This window comes from Equus quagga, chromosome 11, assembly GCF_021613505.1.
Source record: "Equus quagga isolate Etosha38 chromosome 11, UCLA_HA_Equagga_1.0, whole genome shotgun sequence".
Taxonomy (NCBI): domain Eukaryota; kingdom Metazoa; phylum Chordata; class Mammalia; order Perissodactyla; family Equidae; genus Equus; species Equus quagga.
This window is the reverse complement of record NC_060277.1, coordinates 79,907,209-79,928,534: the sequence shown is the minus strand read 5'-3', so window position 1 is coordinate 79,928,534 and position 21,326 is coordinate 79,907,209. Positions and strand designations below refer to the sequence as shown.

Genomic DNA, 21,326 nt, shown 5'->3' with positions numbered 1-21,326 from the left:
ATACATACACAGGGAGCTAGATTTTAGAGACTTCAAGGACTACCTTCTTCACAGTAAGAATAAAAGTTACTTGGTTTTTTTTTTTCTTTGATAGGTAGGGATGCAAACCCTTACTTCACCTGGAGGTAGTATTCTCAAGAAGAGGAAGGAGAAGGCTCGTTTCTGTTTCCATTTGTAAAACACCCTGAGATAAATCAAGCACCTATTTTGTGCCCAGTGTGCAAAGTGATGGTACACAAACGGGTGATGTTGTTCAGAGGTTTTCCACCCTCGCTGAGCAAGAACTCATTGGATTTCATTGCCAACCCAACAGGTGCCGACCAGGAAGAGGCCCCCTGCAGTGAGGAGGGCCAGAAGGCATGGGCATGTAGGCTGCCACTCAAAGGCCTTGAAAGCGTTAACCTCCAGCAGTTATAGGTGTCTCGTTTATACCCATTATAAATCTGTTTATTGTGACTGGCCCCACCCAATCTGCTGGGGCTGTAAAGCTCTAATGGTCCCTAATAAAGGTGGAAGGCTTCTAACAGCACACAGTTCCTGAAATGCAGAAGGAACGAGGGAGAGGAGGAGGGAGAGCGACAGACGATGAGCTTCACAATAGAATATCACAATGGCAAACCTCCCTCTGCTCCTTCAAGCAGCCGAGTCCTGGGCCCCAAGTCTTGACGCTATGCACAATCTCCAAGCGATAACCGTCAGAGCTGAAAGGTCCAACACCCTCATTTGCCAGAATCCCCAAGAAGTGAAGTGATTTGCCCAAGGTCACCTCTGCTCTTTAGTGACTCAGGGGAACCCTAGTCCAGGGCCCCTCACCCCACCCGCCTCATCTTTCCTAGTTCAACAAGGGGCCGTCAGATGACCGTCAACCCCTTCAGAGTGCTCCTGCTCCATCTAGCCTGGTGATGTCCAGCCCTGACCGTACATCCAGATCTCTCAGGGAGTTTGTTGAAATTTCCATGACTGACTGCCCAACCCAAATTCTGATCTAAAAGCCGTGAGTGGGGGAGCCATGGGTATTTCTGATGAACTTCTCAGATGCCTTTTACGTGGCCTGGGAAGGAGATTTGCGAATCACGCGTCTTGCCAATACTTGGGTTTCATTGTTTCTGATATCTCCAATAACAGGTGGGGTTCATGAAAGGGAAAACTCTTCCAGGGTGAAACTGCAAAACACACCTTCGTCAAGAACCCAGGGAGGTCCAAAGCTCTTCTTCTCTGTCAATGACCTGAGGGTGCCTGAGTCACCCCAGTAACACCTCCCTTGTCAGGCACTGGGCTTGGTGCCGGTCGTGTTTTATCAGATTGAAGACTCACAACAATCCTAAGGAGACAGATGTCACGATCTCTATTTTATAGATGAAGAAACTGAGGCTCAAAGAGGTCAAGCAACTTGTTTGAAGCCACAATGCCAGATAATGACAGAACCACAATTCAAGCCCAAGCCTGTTTTGGGTGCTACACCTTGCTACCCAGACACACCTGTCTGAGTGTCGTCCTGACAAGGGACTGCCGGTAGCCAGCTCTCCCCGGGAGATGTAGACTTCCCTTGGGAACATCATTAAATGCTAAAGATCTTCTGCATGGTGTTCCTCCAACTCGGGAAGGACACGTGCAGTACCCGTCCTGAGAAACTTGGTCTTGACTTCCTGAAAGCCCTGGAGAGACGGAGCCTCACTGGTCGACGCCCCAGTGACTGAATGCACACAGGTGCCCTTTTGTGGGGTTGCGGAAGCCAGAGCAGAGGGTGATGGGAAGGCATCTTAAGCAGATGCACGCTCATAGGTTGAAGGAAGTGGCTTCCAGAAAATCAGCTCTCTGGAGAGTCTGAGGTTTCCGTGCTCACTGCAGGGGTTGCATCCACTCTCCCTTGTACCCCTCTTTTGCCTGAAGTTTGGGGGAGCTGGCCTCCCAAGAACAAAGGCCATTAGGCTTCTCAGATTTGCCCTCTGCTAGGAAAGAACCACACCCCCTTTAATTGGCAGGTTCCCAGGGCTAATTACTAACAAGCGGGGTGCTCACGCCTCCTTTAATTAAAGGAGAAAATGCCCTATTAGGTGCAGAAGATTCAGGGTCATCTTATGAACCTGACCTCCTGCTATATGGTCAGGAGGCCCCCATTCTACACCACAATCCTTGGTGCTTCCCAGCTTTCTCTCACTGCTGAGTGTATTTGCACTAAATGCCTGTGGCACTGGATACAGCACTGGAAATGCCATGTGGATGTCACAGAGCTGTCCTTCCCGGAAGACTGTGAAACTGTGTCATATTCCATGTGCTACAAGAAGCCAGCCTGAGTCTGCTACAATCACCAAGATGAGTATCTAGTTGGAAATACTCAAATTCTCTAAAAATTTCTTGAAAGAAATCTCCAAAAGGGACAGAGGAAAGAGGGGGAAAAAAACAACAAAAAAAGGCTCTGCAAGGAATGGTAATAGCTACCACTTATGAGAGCCTGCTACGTCCAGGGTGTTTTTCATATATTAACTCATTTAATCCTTCCAGCAGCTGCATGAGTGGGTGTCCCCATTTTACACATTGAGAAACTGAGGCTCAGAGATCCCAGAGACTTGCCCAGGCTCACAAAGCTTATAAGTGGCCACGTTGAGATTGGAATTCAGGTCTGCCACCATTGCCCATGATTTTGTTGCTATACCCACTGAATTTATAAAAGCATTTCCTCAAAGAGTATCTTCAGTGTGTATTAAATGTCAGGGTTGTTGATGGTTGGGCATCTATGGTACAGCCTGGGCACTGGGCTTTTGCAAAGCTCCCCAGCTGATTCTAAAGTGTGGCAAGGTTTAGGAACCCTTGTCCTAGAGTGGGGGTCAGCAAACTGTGGCCCGCAGGCCAAAGCAGCCTGTTTTTGTATGACCCATGAGCTCAGAATGGTTTTTACATTTTTAAATGGTTGGAAAAAAAATCAAAAGAAGAATATTTTGTGATACGTGAAAATTACAGGAAATTCAAATTTCAGTCCCTTTAAATAAAGTTTTACTGGAAGACAGTGACGTTCATTCATTTACATATGGTCCTGGGCTGCTTTTACTCTACCAAGGCAGAGTTGAGTAGTTGTGAAAAGAGACAGTGTGGCCTGAAAGCCTAAACTATTTACTATCTGGCTCTTTACAGAAAAAGTTTGCCAATTCCTATACTAGGGTTCTTACGAACAGCTGGGATGATAACCACAATTGAATGTTCCATTTGACTTTATTTTTGGGCTATGTTTTGTGTGTGTGTGTGTATATCTATCTGTCTATATCTATATCTATATATTTTTCTTTCCCTTCCTCATTTAATGCTAGCACTTCTTGAAAAGTGGGTAGAGGTATAAGGCCAGATCTTGTGCCCGCCCATCAAGCAGTTAGCTTCAAAGACCCTCCTGCAGATTTCTGCCTCTCTCTGCATCTTTGGTACTTAATTCTCTGCAAGTTCCTGTCAGTTCCCATCCAACCTTTAGCAAACAGATTCCAAGGGCACTTCTCCCATAACCTGCAGGTGGGGGGCTCTGTGCTTGCGGGCAGCTTCCTTCCTCCTTGGAGCTGTCTGGAGGCAACAAGGAGTCCTTGAAGCCTCTAAGGGTCCTTCAGGAGGATTAGGCATGGCCAATAGGGCTGCTACAGTGATAGGACTCAGGTATCTCCTGGCCCCTTTGTGCAGAGGCCTGGAGCCCCACCAGCCCAGCAGCCAGGTTCCTTTGTATGCAGGCCAGGGTTGGTCCACTATCAGGGGGAGGTTGCCAGCAGAATGCTCTGAAGGCCGGGCTTCTTAATCTCATTAATATCCTGATTGTCTTCCCCAATCTAGTGGCAACTGATGGGGTGGTCCCCACAAGATAAAATGACCTTCAAATTCAACAGATAAAAGAGCCATCAGATAAAGTCCCTATGAAGAAGGAGGATGTTGGAGCCATGTCCGATATTGAACTCCAAGTCAATATATAAGTGTTTCCTAAAATAGCAGACATTTCAAGGCAGGATTTGTTTCTCTTGTTAATTGAAATAATCTGTTACTTAGGCCAATGAGACATATTTACTATGGGACCTTAGCTGTGGAGATGAATATTTTTACAGCTGCCCTCATAAACTCCCTCCCCTTGTCTGCTGCCCAGGGAGGGGGCGGAGCTCCAGAGGTGAGCCGAGGTGCCTGCACTGTCTCAGAAGCCCCATTAAGTTGTTAAGGCATTTAGTGCCCCAGACAGTGCCGACTGCAAGGGCAGTTCAAATCCCCACCCAGATGGGGATGGGACTGTGAAAGGGGGGGCTCTGATTTCTTCCCTGGGTGGGGCACAGAGTCCACCTTGGTCAGGGGCAACAGTTGGAGAGGGAAGCAGTAAACCAGCCAGACTGGGAGACTCCCACCCTCACCTCACCTCCTCGGCCATGTTCTCCCAAAGCCTCTTTGTCATTCAGAGGGGAGCAGGAAGAATGTGGGAGAAGAAGGGACTGTGAGGGGATTCTGTGTGTGTGTGTGTGTGTGTTGATTTTCATGCCTGAAAAGTTCTTAGCATCTGCATAAAGCAAAGAAAGATGGACAGTGTGTGACAGCTCAAAATGTGTCTCTGCCTCTCACTAACTAGATGAACTAGGGCAAATTACTTACATTCTAAGCATCTCACTCTCCTTAACTGTAAAATGGGGATGAGGACACAGATGGTTTCTAAGTACCAAGGTTGTTGTGAGGATTAAATGACATGATGCTTGTAGGTGCTCAGCCCAGGGCCTGGTATGCAGGAAGCGCTCAATCGACACTAGCTGTGATGGTTATTCCCAGTTAGTCAATAAACCCTGCCACTGAGCACTTTGGAGATTTCCTTGGGTCCTGCAGATTTCAGTATCAGGGAAAACAACAGCAACCATCCAGATATCCTGGCCCAGAGTTTGGTTTGTCTAAGACCCAGAGTTAGATTCCTGCAGGTGACTTGGGAAGAGATGTGAAAGGGAATGAGGGGGAAACAGGAGGCAGGATTCTCTGGTTTCCAAGCTCTGATCTGACCATCAGGGTAATCAAGTCCACTGGGTTTGGAGAGAGAGAAATAGAGTTCCAAGGGGGCGAGGAGTAGGCAGTCACAGAAATAAATGTCTCCTCTTAGGCAACAAGGCTGTGGTTCAGGGGGTCTGAAGGTTATCCTGCAAGGGCTTCTCCCCTCTGTGCCTCACTTTCTTGCTGGGAGAATGAGCCCCCATCTCCATCTCCAAAGGTGATATGAGAGGGAGGAGATTATGCGTGGGGTGAATGAAGACCTTCTACCCTTCCCTTGCTGTTGCAAGGTGGCCAGGTGAGTTAGCTGGAGGTGGCCAGGTGAGTTTGCTGCAGACTGGAGCAAAGGGTACAGTGAGCAAGGCCACCACAGATGGTGCAGCCGGATCCCATGGCTTGGGCCAACTCTCGCCCAGCTTCCAACCCACGCCAACTTCCTCCTCCTCTTCCAGCCGATCAATACGAGCACCAGTCTCCAACCAGCCCTTTTCCTTGCCACTGCCCTGCTCTCTGACCTTTTGGGGGCCTTTCTCTTGATTCTACTCCAGAAAGGAGGTAGGGGCCATCACTCCGGGCCTTCTCAATGGCCTCAGAATGGGCTGTCACGGGGCCTATAACCAGGGACAGCTCCTGCTGGCGAGAGCTGGAATGGGGGGGTGCAGATAAAGGCCTTCCAGGCTGAAGATAAATGGCTGCCTGCAGCCTGCTACAGTAACTTCAGGCCCCCAAGAAGAGCAAACAAAGGGTGTCCCTGTGACACTCACTGGAAAGATGAAGGCCCATCAGCGGCAGCCAGGCCGGTTCAAAGCCCCAACTTAATTGTCAATTAAGCATGCATAAGGGAGACAAAGCCATGACAACCCTAGGCTGCATGCTGGTGTGCGATTGTAAAGCCGGGAGGGGCGACGCTGACAACAGCTGATTCTGCTGACGGTGTGCTTGTAGGGCACCTTGTAACCAATCAGCTGCTGACAGAGGCAAAGGGCTCCTCCTGCCACTCCTATTGTGCCGGACATTCCAGGACCAGGGTCACACTGTGGTCATCGTGGGCAAGTGGGCCACAAGGTGCTAAGTGTGGCTGGGAAGGAAGGGGCTCAGAGAAAGGATGCTCTCCTCTCCAGGAGGAGGGTTTGAGGAAAAGATTTGTCTCTGAGGTGCCTCCAGTCCTCCTGGCTCAGATGCTGGTGTTTGGAGGGGAGAGAGGGAATGGGGTGCAGGGTGAGGCGACTGGGGCGTCCTCTCCCCAGCTCAGCCTAAGGGCTTGCTAGTGCTGTCTCCGGAGGTTGGCTTCCCCTCGACCACCACAGAGCTCTTTTTGTCTTCTGCACCCAGTTATATTTTGGGCTTGGTTAGAGACCACACCTTGGTTGAAGGGACCATGATGGGACGTGAACCATGAGGCTCTGCAGAGGCCTTCCCTGAGTGCTGGCCTCCAGCCTGCCATCTGCCCAGCCCCAGGTGTGTTCCCCAGGAGCCCTCTCACAGCTCAGGTGCTGCCTGCCCTGGCAGCCTGAGATGGCGGGGACACAGGCACCGATCCTCGCATCCTGCACCCCAGGCACCAGCCCGCTTCCAGTCCCAGGGACAGGACACATCTCACTGCCTCTCAGGAATAATGCCCCTGTGTGTGAAACTGAAAAGGAAATAGGTTTCTGCTGCCCATCATTCTTTCTACTGCAGCTTATTTAGTTCTCTGTAATAATAAGAGTAATGATGATAGCAGTTATGGTTTATTGGGAAAGATGTTGCTTACATATTCTCTCATTTAATCCTCCCACGGACCCTGTGAGGTCGGTACTAGTCTCTATTTTACAGACAGGAAACTCAAACTCAGAGAAGTTACGTGAATTTGCCACGCTTCAGTTAAAGGAATTAACCTGGCTGGTTAGAACCAGGATTCAAAACTAAGTCCAGAGAATCCAGTCCCTGGGCGTGGACAAGGATGATCTTGATGAACCTCGAGTAAAATTAAGGTGGAGAGGAAGGCAGCCTCCGAAAATACAGAGTGTCCCATAATTCTTGCTCCATAAACAGCAGTCTCTCCCTAGAAAGACGCACGCAGCCCCCAGAGATAATCTTGATCTCTAGCTGGTCTGGGGACTCCACACCAGCACGATGTCTCCCCAACTAGATGATAAGCCCCCGAGGGCAGGGACGTGTGTCTCACTCATCACTAGCACAGTGCCGGGACTTGTTACACACTCAGTGCACGTCTGTGCTGCGGGAAAGTCCAGAGTGGGAATCAGCAGGCCTGAGTTCTAGCCCCTGTTCTGCTACCATCGCTCTGTGTAACTCTGGGCCTCAGTTTCCTTCTTTGAAGTCCCTCCCAGTTCTAATATTCCATGCTTTTTTAAAAGGCCAACATTTCTGGGGACCCCAGAGACTCCGCTTCCAGGGGGATGTGCCTTCTCAGACTGATGAGAGGGGTCTTGAGGCTGCCTTTCCCACCCACCCTGCCCATCTCTAGTACCTGCTCCTGTCCCTCCTGCCCCAGCTCTCTGTGTCTCCTGTCAGTTGACAGAATGCCTAAGCGAACGAACGACCCCGTGGTGACCTCACCACAGCCCCAGCTTGTCAGAAAGCTGCTGGGCCTTTGTGTGGCCTGCAGGCTCCCTGACTTTGGTGTGGAGATCACAGGTCCCAGCACAATAGCCATTGTCTTCTCAATAATGCCCCTTGCCCCAACCACGCCCCCCGCAGCTCCCAGAGCCAGCTCTGTGGATCACGACCGGCGCATGGGCTCCAGTCCTGCTCAGGGCCAGCCACATGTCGTTTGCCACCCGCCTCTGAACCCTGCTTCAAATTCCCAAATTTCCAACAAGGGGCTAAGTTACTCTGCAGTCAGGCCACTGTTGCTCTGGAGGCTTCTCTGTCTCTCAAGAGCAACTCAAACTTTCTCCTCGTGTGGCTGAGCCCTTCCCTTCTGAGAGCCAGATCTTGAGAAGCCCTCAGCCCCGGCCCAGCCTTCATGCTGGACTGAAGGCTTCATTCAGGCTCCCAGAGACCCTTGGAGAGGTCATGCTATGGGAGGGCACAGTGTGGAACAAATGCTTGGATACCGCCCAGCTGGTGGCTCTGAGTGGTCCCCCAACACTTAGGCCAGCCTCCCGATCTCAGGTCTCTCCCAGCAGAAGGGCAACCAGCAGGTGAGGTGATGAGCAGGTTTCAGAATCACCCCCCAGTTAGAAACAGTGCTTGGCTCTGCTTTTGCAAGCTCTTCCCCAGAGCAGGCAGGAGACCATGTCACACTCTGTCTACATGGGAACCAAGTGACCTCAATAAGCATGCCCATTCTGGGGAGCCAGCTTTCCTGGAAGAACTAAGCCCTGGGGCAGAAGTGCTCACCCCCAGCCTAAGCCTGATGCAGTGGTCAGCATATGGGGTGCTTTCCCACAGTGAAGATGTAGGATTCGGTGCTGACAAGCTCACACCCCACGGCAGAGGGTCTGGCACCCAGTAGCACACAGCAGGTACAACTGGTTTTGGCTAACTCATATCTGCAAAGATTTCAAATGACTGACTCCATCCCAACTTGGATGGAGAACAGAAGCCAACAAGCAGAGGCTGCCAAGAGAGGCCCCTGGGCTCCTCCTGCTGGAGCTGGACAGAGCCCTGGGTGGCACATGGATGGGGGTGGAGGAGGTGACCCCTCTGCCTGTGGTTTGGACCTATATACCAGTAAGGCAGGCATCTGGGTCTAATATGATGGTGGCACTGACCTGCTCACTGAGTCAGCAGACGCCCAGGGAGAAGAAAGAAGGACTAGAGAAGAAGGGGGCGAAGGGCTCCCTGAGGCCGAGCAAGGACTCAAAGGAAAACTGACCACAGCCACACATTTTCACAAGGATATTCTGGCAATGGGAGGAGGCCAGGCCTAGGACCAGCCCAAAGCATTTCCAACTCTGCAAAGTCTTGACCCAGATGAGACCCATGGGGAGAAGCAGAACGGTGGGGCTGCCGAGGCCGTGGGGCCTGGGCCCTGCTTACCTGTCAGCTTGTTCGGAGGAGAGGTGCTGGGCTGGTGGTGAGGGGAGCCGTGGGAGAGCAGGGGGTTCAGGCTGTGAGTCTGGTTGGAGCTATAGGCGTCCATGGCCAGCTTCTGCCGGAACGCCTCCTCCTTCCTGCGGTTTGCAAACCAGTTGTAGACGCGGACCTCAGTGACCAGGTTGGAGCCCAGCCCATGGGCCTTGGAGGGGGAGACGCCTCGCTGCAAGCATTCTGCCCTGAGAACGGACGGAGGGAGACAGTGAGTGGGGGTGGCCAGCAGGAGGTTTGCTGATGTTTGGCCCCAAACACGCAATCGCACTGGTCTTGTTAGGAGTGTGAAGAGGCCAAGGATAGAGTGGGAGCCTGGGGAAGAGTCTCTCCTGAGAAAAGTCCCGCCCGTGGAGTCCTCTCATGCTGATGGCTGGAGTGGGGCCAAACACAGGTACAGAGCAAGCCCTGCTGCCCTAGGCTGCCGCTGCGGCTCCTGAGTAAAAGTCAGCAAGCCGAGGGCAGGAAACTCCAAGGGGCAGGTCCAGACTGGGCCTCCTGACATCTCCTTATGTTGCTATCCTTCCAACCCTACAAATGGCAAAGTCCTTCACTGGCTCTGTCTGACCCTTCAAAGCACTCTCAAAAGACTTCTGGTCTTTCAGGGTTTGGACGCCCCGAAAGGGAACCAGAGAAACCAGATCCTTTATTGCCACAGTAGGAATCCCCTCCAAAGGGCAGGCTGGGTGAAGTAAAAGGAGGACATGTAGACGTGGCTGGTCTCTAGTTTTATCATTGCTGAGGAAACCCCAATGCCAGGCTTGAGAGATATTCTTGGGCACCACTGGATGCTGGGGCGCTTCTCGTTAGCAGGCGGACAGAGCACAGCCTGAGGACTCTGTGACACGTACAGGCTGATCGTTTTGCCTCCCCTCTTCTCGCCTGACCTCCCTGGCCTCGTCCTTTCACTGCCAGAGCCAGCCCAGCCCAAGACAGAGAGAGAGCACACAGGTCTTGGCCCGAGCAAGGAGCAGAGTTTTTAGAAAGTCAATGTCGGTGTCAGGGAGGATGGGGCAGGAATGAAGCAAAAAGAGATCTCAAGGATTTCTAATAGTTTTCTTTAAAATTATACGTAGGGTTAAGATACAAAAAGAACTCTAATCAGTGCGGGCAGAGTGAACTGAACAGACCCAAGCAATTCTTATTCTCCTGCCAAGCTTTCTTTTGGACCAATGGGTGTACAGCAATTAGTTGAAGTCAGAGCCAGTCTGTGGCTAAGGGATGGTTTTATATAGAGGTTACACATGATTCAAACTCCACTGGCATCATATTTTAGGCCAGAGCTCTCCCGAGTGTCTCCCCTGGAATAATACAGTTCATGGGAGTGTCATTAAGAATTAGCCAGAAAAAAGACTCCATGGTCAACAACCGATTCAATGGAGCTAAGGCAGTTTCTTGACTGTAAGACTTCTCAGAGCTTTTCGTATATTAACATATGGCGTGACTCCCCAAGAGGAACCACGCATATGATGTTTCTCAAACTTATTAGTGACTTGAAATTAGGGTTCTGTGGAACACACTTTGGGAAACCCTGCTTTAGTCACACTTATCTGGATAACCAGTGTCTCAATATCCCAGGACTGAGGGGATGGATCCTGGGTCCATATGCTTGCCCGCCTGCTCAAGTGAGCTTCTGGTGATGTTACCTGTTGCACTCCTCCACTAAGGCCTCCCTCTCTTCCTTGCTGGGGTTCTTTTGCCGGTCGTAGGCCTGGTACAAGATTTGCTGGGACGCGGGCCCCCATTTGAACCGGTTGCGACGCATCTTCTTGTTGGTGGGCTCAGAGCAGGCGTCATCGGACTGCCCAGGCCCCTGGCTCTGTTGACTGAACTCTGGAAAGAGAAATAGCAGCTGATCCTGACTGCTTTTGTCTGTCATATTTCCAGAACTCTGGACTGTCTGGTTGAATTCTGAAAAGAGAAAGGAGTAGATTTGATAGGGTCTGTAGCCTTCACTCGGCAGACAGACAGACAGATAGACAGACAAAAATACCTTTATTCCTCTCCCCTAAGCTGTGTGATCTGCCATTATTGCATGTGGAAGTGCAAAGGGAGGCCTTTCCTTTCTTTGAAGGAGCTCAGACGTAGCCAACCATTGTTTAAGGGCAATTTATTATTTTTTTTCATTGGCTCACTGGCCCTCAGACATGAAGCAAGGCTCTGACTCCTGAACTCTTGTATTTTGATGTCAAGGGGATGAGCTCAACCCCGTCTCCGGTCCAGAGGGAAAATGCTCTAAGGTACAATTTGTCCTTTGATAAAATATTCAGAGAATGAAAATAGCTCTCCCCACCCCTACAGGTAGATGTAGCCTAGTACCTGCATTATAATGTCGCGCTCTTAGAAAAAGCCCCAACGCAAAACCTTCTGACTACTGCTTCGAAATAGATATAACCAGAGCTTCGTACTGGGAAGAGAAGAAGCTCTTTAGACCTCAGACAATTTCAAAGACAGCGGTATGAGTGTGCGTGTGTGTCCAGAGGTCCCTTTATGAGGGAAACAGCCCAAGAGGGGAAGGCCTTACAGACTTGCGTACACATTGAAAGATGGCAAATGCAGAGGGCTGCAAACATAGGCCCTTACCAGGAACGGCATTTTTTTTTTTTCCAGAAAGATCAGCCCTGAGCCAACTACTGCCAATCCTCCTCTTTTTGCTGAAGAAGACTGGCCCTGAGCTAACATCCGTGCCCATATTCCTCTACTTTATATGTGGGACGCCTACCACAGCATGGCTTTTTGCCAAGTGGTGCCATGTCCGCACCCGGGATCCGAACCAGCGAACCCCGGGCCGCCGAGAAGTAGAATATTCGAACTTAACAACTTCACCACCAGGCCAGCCCCCAGGAATGGCATTTAACATGATGGAGAAGGATAAGTGCAGATGAAATGATGCTGTCTGTCTGGTCCAATTCCCAGGGCCAGGCACATAGTGACCCTTAATATATTCTTGTTGAATGAATGACAGAAAGACAGCAGCTCGCCCCCTGGGGATACCCGAGCCTATATGGTTTAAATGAGATTCAATATTCACTTGTGGAAGAAGAGAGCTTTGTTGTTCTCTTTCTCCTGTCTGCATGAAGCAGAGTTCATCAGGGTGATTAGTTCCATTTTACAGATGAATAAGCATAGAGGCCAAGCACCCCGCTGAGCAAGGACACACAACAGATTCATTTCCCAACTCCTGGTCACCCTGCTCTGGACCTTGATGTTTTTCTTTCTTGGTTCCTGGAATCACTCCTGCACGTCTCAGCGACAGCTTGGATCCCAAATCCTCAAGGTTCAAAGTCAGGCTACTATTTAATGTTTGAATCCCCTCTACACCCCTCTACCATGTGGTCTTGCAGTCTATATACCTCCAGCAACGGGGAACTTACTACTGGTCTAGGGATCCATGTCCATTTTGGTCTGTCACAAGGAGCAGTGGGCCCCTAACCAGCCTAGACTTAGGACCCCAGCTGGGGTGGATCGGGCTTTGTTTAACCAGCTGCTGATTGGCCACGTTAACGAGCAATCTCCCCGGTAGACAGACTGAACACAGCACAGGGTCCTTTGATTTGGGCCCCATCCACTTTGGATGATTCTCAGGCCACGAGGGCTCTGTTTTCACTGGTTCTCAACAATTCCTTTAGAACCTGAGAGAGTCTCTCCCAAATTTACCAGCAGGAAGGCACTGACTCAATGAGCTAATGTAGGGCCCCAGCTAAGTTACTTACTTCCCTGCTCTCTCAGCTTTCCCATCTGTGGAATGGGACAGGGTGAGAACCTAAGGGGAACTAATTAATCTTTTAGAACATCTACCCCTAGTCAGGATGACGACCACAATGACCCAAATTCCTATGTGCTTTCACAGCCCCTAAATTATTTGTTCTTCACAGGAGTAATCTAAGTGAGTTATGTCAGGGACAAGCAGAGGGGGAGAAAGGAGTTCCGTGTTCAGTGGGGGTCTGTCTCAGTGTCTTCCCTCCTCCCTGTGGCCCTGTGGCATCACCATAAATAATAGCCAAAGCCAGTATGGATGATCCCAAGGACCTGGGATCCATTCGAGGGTCTTCGTTTGTTGTGAACGGATATAATAACGGTTAACGTTTATTGAACCATTTCTATGGTGAGGTATTATACAAAGTCCCCTAACTGTCTCCATCCCATCTAATTCTCACAACCTCTCCATGTGAGAAGTTTTGTTATCTCCAATTTATAGATGAAGAAACTGAGGATCAGGCTGGTTGAGCGACTTGCCCAAAGTTGCATGGACTTGGGGCAGGAGCCAGAATGAGAATGCAGCCTGTAGAAGCTAAGCCTCCTAACCAGTAGCCTATGCATCACCTCTTGCTAAAAACTCCACTCAATACACCCACAAAGCCTTCAACTCAGCCTTAGGTGGAGGTAACAAAACCGACTCCTGCAGTTTCGTTTGTGGCGGTTGTGAGACACACTCCCAGCTACCCACAGTTTGGGGGGCTACCTCTGTGTCTTGGCTGCCTGGTGTTCAGAACCAGTGCGTGCCAGGGTCACCAAGGCTGACTTGCCTTCAGGTGCTCAGAAACATCCAGGTTCTACCCACTTCAGGGTCTCGGCCCTAGCCTCTCTCAAGTTTTGAAGAATTAGACTCCCACATGTCCTCCAGCCACCACCAACTCTCCTCCACTTCCGTCCAGCTTAATGTTGGGGTGGGGGGAGACAGAAAATATTCCTTGCTCATAAAAATTAGCTTGGAGAAGTTGGGTTCAGCAGCCTCCTTATAGGCTCAAGAGCCAGCTTGGGCAAGGAGATTCTGTGCGTGTAGATGGGCCCATGAATATTACCATTTATTATTTTTAGTTTTTCAAGGAAATATGAAATCATGTGACATCTTTTCAAAATTCTCCCCCCCCGCCCCCGCCGCCTTTCTTCTTCCACCCACTCCACTCACTTGTGTCCTTCTTTTATTTATCTCACTTCCTAATGTTTTCCCCTTGATTTTGTGTATGGTATTCATCCTTCAAGACTTGGCTCAAATGTCACCTCCTCTAGGAAGCCCTCTGTGATGTCTCCAGGCAATTTAGCAGTTCCCCTGCTGCCCCTTGTGTATATCTTTATAGCAGCCCTTAGCAAGTGGCGTCATTGTTCATTCAAACATCTCATCTTCCTCATTAGCTTGTAAGTCCCTGGAGAAAAGGAGCTGTGTATCCCACAGCCCAGCACTGGGCTTGGCTCCTATTAGGCACTTACATAGTATTTACAGAATGAAGGAATCTTTCTTAAGCTTTGTCTCATGTGACTTTCAAACAATAATAATAACAACAACAATAAGAAATCCTTTGCAGAAACTGTCACAAGTTTTTGTAAAATGTCCCTTCTCGAGCATCTTGAGAAACTTTCTAGGACTTCTGTCTCTTTAGAAGCTTTCAGTTGGCCTTTCCTGCCTCCTTCTCCTTTCAGGGGGAGCTCCCAGTGAATACACGGAGGTAGCTCAAACTGGAGATGCCACATGGGGCTTGGACAGGGGTGCGGGCAGGTCCAAAGTGTTCTCTGGCCTTTGGAGACTCTGGCTCCTGAGAATTTTCTTGGACTTTCCAGGAATTACAGAGAGTTGCTTCATGTCAGAAACACAAATTCTTACAGACCTAGCCACCATGGATGACAGATCAACCTAGAGTTTTTCAAAGGTCCTCCTCCCTATGCAGCAAAGAGCTCTCTCTTCTTCTAATCTATCCTTTAATGCTTCCAACAAAGGAGCAAACAATCACAGCATAAGATGAATGCCTGGAACCTTCCTTTCCACCATGAAGGCCTTTCCAGCCCACAGACATTGAGACAATAAATGCTGAAACAATCACTTGAGCAGGGTGTGAGAGAAAACAAGAGTGATTTCAAAAAGTGGCCATCCAGTGAGAGGGAAAAAACCCAACCCAGAAAGTGGTGGAAACTAATATCTTGACAAGAACAGAGAAGGCCACGGCCCAGAGGATAGAGTGTGGGGAAGAGTGAAAACTCATACAAAATTCTCCTAGGGAAAGGGCTAAATTGAAATAATTAAAGAATAATGTAACGGTATACTTTCCTAAAAACAAAACAGTATGTTATTCATACTCTTGTCACTCAAATGCAGTTCAAACTTCCCTGGATTTCAAAACAAAAATCTCTCAGAATTATTGAGTGGAAGAGATCTTGGGCCAGAAAGGAAATTTGGGGATGGAAATGAGAATGAGGAGAATTGACTGGTCAGAGTTCCACAGGCAGACAATTTCCCTGTGTCCTGCCGCAGCCAGAAGCAGCTTCCTCATTAGACAGGCTCACCAGCCCAGGTCCCAAAACTCTACCAATTTTTGTAAATGTAAGTAAGCACTTTTAATTGCTTCAGAACTCAGTTCTACTCCAGACCTTCCCAAATAACAGGATCAGGTTCTGAATAGATCTATGCATACAAACACCTTCTACTTTCTATACTCTTTACAGAGGGCAGGAAAATAACAGTAAAGTGATCAGTATTATTGACTGCTGTGAAATGTCTTTTTTGGAAACTCTGTTCTGTGGTCATGTATCAAGGGGAGCAGCTTGGCTTACTTTGGGGACGATATTCCACTGTTACCTACTTAGTTTCAGAGAGAAAGCTGTTGGGAGAAGGGACCAAAAAAATTCAAGGTACACTGCACCCACCGAAGGACTTGTCAAAGCAACCGGCTGGGTAGTAAGGGATCATGGGAGAAGAAAATGACATAAGCCAACCCATTGTACAGCAACCTGACCGCCAAATCCACCTTCCAGCTTCCCTATATTTGCCAAGTGCTATGCAGGCCTTCCTGATAAAGGAGAAACTGAGGCATCCCACAGGGGTCAGAATTAGGGCAAAGGTCGCTCCAGGTTGAGGCAGAGGCAGGATTAAAGCACTTACGTCGGAGGATCTCCCGTTGCTTTCGGACGTACCAGGTGTACAGGGCCGCCCGCTTCTGGGTCTTCATAGGGGTGCCCTTGTTGAGATGCTGGGAGAGATGTGACTGGTTCAGACCGGTGACATCGACCACCTCCCTCTGGGGGATGTTGTGTTGCTGCATGTAGCCCTTGATCATTTTCGCAGCCCTCCAAGGGTCCTCACTAGACAGATAAGCAGATGGTTAGGACGCTGGTGGAAGATGCCCGGGGAGAAATATTCTCTTTCTAGGGGTTTTACCTAAACTCTGTGCAGAACTCTGCTCCTCACCTATATCTCCGCCTGTCCAAGCTACATCCTTGGCAGAGATGTGAGAAACCATTATAGAACCTAAACGAAAGAGAAGACGAAAGCTCGTACATGGCACACTCCAACCCTCCCTTCCCAGATCAGGAGGGCCAAGATGAAGATTACTTCCCGTCTTCAGGAAGGGGAAAGCACTACCAGCACTCTGTGTGGTTAAGCAGAAAGAAAAGTTCTTGTTTTATTTGGCTTTCCTTTATTTTCTTGGAATGTGAGGGACTTAAAAGGCAGGAGACCCACTGGAAAGTCATTCACCTGGGGTGGGCTGGCTGATCCTACAAGGATAGGAGGTAGCCTCAGTTTCTAAATTCACCTAGACATCTCCCACATTATTTTCCTTCTGAATGGGTGTCTCACTTTTTTGTCTTATAAAATAGGGGCAAAACTTTTGTGTCCACCTCTTGAGAAGAAAGGAGGACTTCTTAGCTGAATGTTGAATGGTTTGCAGAGTTTCAGAAAAGTTTTAAGAAATACAGTGAAATGAGTTTTAAGAAATGCAAGGGAACTTCCTCCCTGGGATGGAAGAATCACTCCCGCGAGGCAGACAAGCACAGTTGAAAAAAAAAAACAAACCAAAAACTCCACAGCCCCGCCTCCCAAATAAAACCTAATGGGGATGAGTAATTTCAATTTCTGAATAAGATATTAAAGACCCCAAATGCCTCGTTTTTGCTCTATTCTTACATTTCTCCTCTGATATGATAAGAGTATCTGGAAGGCAATGTTTCTCATAAATTTCAAGTTTGGAATAAGAATATGGTTATACTTTTCATTCCTTTTAAACACAGGCATGCAAAGAGCTTTAGAACAATGCATTAGTGCTTTTGAATTTTATTTATTGAAAATGTTTTCAACTTTGCCAATATCTTTTCTTGCTTATTGAATAGGTGACTTAAAAACGGAGATATCCTTTAAAACAAGAAATTTAAAAAATAACGCACAGTACAGAATAGAAGTATTAAAGAAAAAATACATCCACACAATGCATTTAATGCAGCTACATATTTAACTTAAAAACAGCCTCCTTTTACTGTATGTTGTTGTATATACTATTCTGATACAACACGAAAAAATGAAAGGAGAAATTAGTTTCAGATGAAAAAATAAAAAACAGTATAAAGCTGTGCCAAAACAGATACAGTGTTGCAAATGAAATAACCAACTTATTTCTAAATGGTATCCATAATATGTCAAATAAAATTAATTTTGTTTAATGGATTTAAAAATCTAGTAATTAAACTAAGATATTTTGTAAGCATTTGAATAATTCTGATTATTTTAGCAAATCTTTGATATTAAATTCATGAGAACATAGGCTTTGATAGAGATGTTTTTGAGAAACGTGAACTTTTTAGATGAATTGTATATAAGTTAACGAATTTCTCAAGTATTTATAAAGGTACTTCCAAGTAATACAACATATTGAAGTAATGACAACAAAAAATGAGAAAACGCGCTACAGTTTCAAATATGGAGAACGCACCTCGACTAAGAGAAAAATAATGTAACATTTTGGACATACCCGTGCAAACATTAGCGGTCATTTAAAAACTTATTACTGGCGAATATTTCCACTGATATTTTCAGGGTGGAAAAACACTTTCGACAGATACGAACAATTGCTTCTAAAGCTAGAAAAAGTATTTGGATTTTCAATATTCTTTTAACAGACTCTATTTTTGATTTGTTTCTTTACCTGTGTTCATTTGGTTTCTAAGAAACCTAGCAAAATAGCGTAATGTTCTTAGAGCGAAAGGTTCCGTGGAAAGAGTAAATTAGCTTACCAGTTGGGAAGGTTTAAAAAAAAAAAAGCCCAGGAAAACCTTCTAACTGTAGCAAACCTTTAAGCCCGCATTGAAGGACTAGAGTTGGGGGTAAGATGGCGTAGGTACACCTTTCCAGCCCTCTGATCACAGAATTCACATGTATTCACCGGGAAAAGCCTGGAGAGCCGGTTGCGTTTCTTTATTTGAAAATACAGCTCGTGTTCGGGGGTCCCACCCGCGGTAAACACACGGATCGGGAGAAGCGCGCCGGGCCATTGTGCTCAGAGCGCAGGTGTCAAACGCCCGGCCGCGGCGCCCGCCTCTCGCCGGCCCAGCGCGCTCCTTCTCAAACAATGCCTTTGCTGCCCACGAGCAGAAAAGCCCTGGACCCCGCACAGGTCGCCACGCGTTGGGTGAGAAGCCGCCACTCTGGCTTCTTAGGAAGCAGCCAACTTTGCAAACGCCCCCCGCGCGCCAGCCTAGAGGCCGGCTCCCTCCTGGAGCCCGGGCCCGGGCAGCAGGCGCGCGGGCCCCATCTTCCTTTCTATTCTAGCCTTTCTGTTCCAGGACGCTGCAGAGCGTCCAGGCGCTCCCCAACGTGACTTTTCTTCTTTTCTTTCCGCCTTAGGGGAGCAGGGTGGGCAAAGGAGGGAGTGGGAGTGTCTGGCGCTCAGGAGCCGACTGTGCAGTGACCTGGGAACCGCTAGCAATTTCTTGAAAAATTACTTTAATAAAGTCCGACCACTCCCGAAGGTGGGGGAGGGAAGGCAGCACCCGCTTGGGCAAGCGAGAACAACCTCGGGGTCTGTCCCGCGTCCCCACCCCAGCGAGGGTCTCGGCCCCCGATGCCTCCCTCCCCGCCCCGCTGGAGCTGGGGCTTAGCAGAGGGAAGAGGGCTGAGGTCCCGGACCCGGGCCGGGCCTGGCTCTGCGCCGGTCGGGCCTGCAGGTGTCGGCCGCCCCGGGGCTGCGCCGGCGGCTCGGGCGCCAGGGCTGCGGGCGGCGCGGGGGGCTTGGCTGGGAGCGCCCCGCAGCGCCGTGCGTGTGCGCTGGGAGCGGCGGGCAGCCCCGCGTCGGCGTTTTGATTTCCTTCCCCCTCTAAGCCGGATTTACAGCTTCACCAATGAATAACCCGCCTCTCTTTTCAACCTAATCACGACTCTTTGTGTATCTTTCTGTTGATGATTTATAGAAATAAATTAATAACACCCTAACTCCACGTGCTGCAGTTTATGTTACATCTCTGCGGCGTCCAGCCCCGCGCAGGGCTGGGTGCGGAGGGGCGCACTAGGTCGCCTGGGGTTTTCCAGACCATCCCAGAGCCCGGCTAGAAAGCGGGCTCTGTGGCCAGGAGGATGGGCCTAGGCCCCGCGAGTCCCCAGTGGCAGGCGGCGGGAGCTCGGTTAGTCTGCCAGGCCCTGGTCGACCTCCAGGCCGCCCCGCGCCCCGGCCTCTCCCTTCCGACCCCTCTCACCTTCCTGCGCCCTAACCCCGGCGGGGCAGAAACCGCCGCCCCTGGGGAAACCGCGGGGGAAGAACCCCAAACCTACGTCTTGTAGCAAAATACTTTTGGGGGGAAAAACCTAGAAGTCCCCTTGATTGTCTCTGCTAGAGAGTAAGCCGCAGGCCCCCCAAAAAGCAAATTCAAAGGCAAGGTCATATCCCATCCCAAACGGCCGCTGCGGGCGCGCGACCGAGGCTGCCCGAGTCCCGGGGCGCGACTTCGGTCCTGGCCCTGCCTTGAAACCGCGGCGCTCAAGTGTCCGGGGCCACGCGGGGGGCTCGGTCCTAAAGCAGAGCGGCCGGGAGCGTTGTGCGTGCGGTCTAGGGGAACCGCTGGGCTCCTTGGATAATTAGTAACCAGCTGTCAAAGCCCTAGGCCGGTTGGGGAGGCCCAGCGAACGATCCGGGACCGGTAGATAGCCAGCCAGCCAGCCTGCCTGAATTCCCCGGGGACGCCAGGGTGTAGGCGGCGAGATTGCGACCAAATCCGCCGCGAACTGGGGCGATTCGCCCCTGGCTTGCTTAGATCCTTGGTTTCTTTTGCCCCTTGCGGGTCTATCCTGACCTTACAACAAGCAAATATTTTCTTTTGCAAATCTCAACTGGCTTTGGAGATTCCGGGTAATCCAGGGGCGTTGCATGGGCGTTGCAGATGGGTATGCCCACCAGAGAACTCGCCCCCTAGACCCCCGCCCCGGGGGTCGCCTGTCCCTCTGCAAAGAACGGCGGGACGCTGTGCCCGAGGTTGGCCTGCGTTTTCCTGGGCCGGAGAGACGGCGCTTGGGAGAAATGCGCGGCATGGGGCTCGCGCGGGCCCGAGCCTCGTCTCCTGGGAAATCACCTCTGTTTCACTGCACCCACTCACACCTTCAGTCGCGTGGGCAAACCTCCCTGCAAAGGGCTCCGCAGCTCGGGGTCTCCCAGGCCGAGCCCCAGTCCGGCCGACAGGGCCCCTCGGGTCTGGGCGCTGGCCTGGGCAGGGGGAGGTGAAGCCTCAGGGCTCCGGCCGGCCGGTTGAGGGATTGGGAGGGGTCCAGGTGTTGGGAGAGAAGCGGAGCGCCCCCCGGGGGACTTCTCTGGTGGGAAACAGGCTTGGCAAGGGCGGTTCGGCGCAGTGTTGCTTAGGCACAAGGCCCTGGGCTCAAGGGGCTCGGGAGCGCGCTCCCCACCTCGGTGGGCGCCTACCTGAGCATCCGGTCCACCTCCGCCCGCTGCTCCGCCGCCTCCTCGGTGTTGAGCGCCTGCAGCTCCTTGAGGATGGGAGGGGTGTCATAGTCGTCCCCGTCCTCGGAGCCCTCGTCCCCGGACAAGCGGCCCTTGGCGTGGCCGTTCGTGAGAGTATGGAAGACAGGCTTGGTGTCGGGCTCGGTCCCGCTCCCAGGGGACAGGGGCAGCGTCTCCAGCTTCACCCCAAAACTCGGAGACGGCAGCAACTCCTCCAAGGCCTGGACCAGCACCTCCTTGGTGACCCCGGAGCTCAGCAGGGCGCTCAGGAGTTCTTGCTGGAGCGACGTGAGCTTGGACACCATTTTCCAAGGACAGAAAAAGAAGGGGGTGAGGGGGTGGGTGGGTGCGAGAGAGGAGGGTGGAGGGGAGTTTCACAAGCGAACCTTAAGTCCAGGAACCCCCCCACCCTTCAGCCTCCAGACACCTGTTACTCCCCGGGGTCCCGGAGTCTCCTCCGAGAGGAGTCAGAAAACTTCTAACTTGCCATGATCGCCACCATTAGGCCATATAAGATATGCAAATTAGTGGGGAGGGCCGGCTTTCGGCAAGATGCAAATGCTGGTGGGGAGGGGGAAAACCGAGAGAGAGGGAGAGCAAGAGGGGCAGACG

The 21,326-nt window shown here is 50.5% G+C and overlaps 1 protein-coding gene across 5 annotated transcripts in view; it reads right to left on the bottom strand.

Annotated features, from left to right (window-relative positions):
* The window catches only part of HNF1B (HNF1 homeobox B), a 51,244-nt gene extending 30,224 nt beyond the window's left edge, over nucleotides 1-21,020 (bottom strand). For 2 of the 5 annotated variants that reach the window (XM_046677248.1, XM_046677249.1), the window contains exons 1-4: nucleotides 20,676-21,020; nucleotides 15,884-16,083; nucleotides 10,659-10,923; nucleotides 8,965-9,200 (exon numbers count right to left, since the gene is read on the bottom strand). In XM_046677248.1, coding sequence (XP_046533204.1) covers nucleotides 8,965-9,200; nucleotides 10,659-10,923; nucleotides 15,884-16,083; nucleotides 20,676-21,019 — 1,045 coding nt within the window. In that variant the 5' untranslated portion in view covers nucleotide 21,020. Of the gene's footprint in view, nucleotides 1-8,964; nucleotides 9,201-10,658; nucleotides 10,924-15,883; nucleotides 16,084-16,189; nucleotides 18,128-20,675 lie in introns of those variants that run through there. The other 3 variants (XM_046677250.1, XM_046677251.1, XM_046677252.1) reach the window with 2 other exon arrangements.
* Between the last annotated feature and the right edge of the window lie 306 nt (nucleotides 21,021-21,326).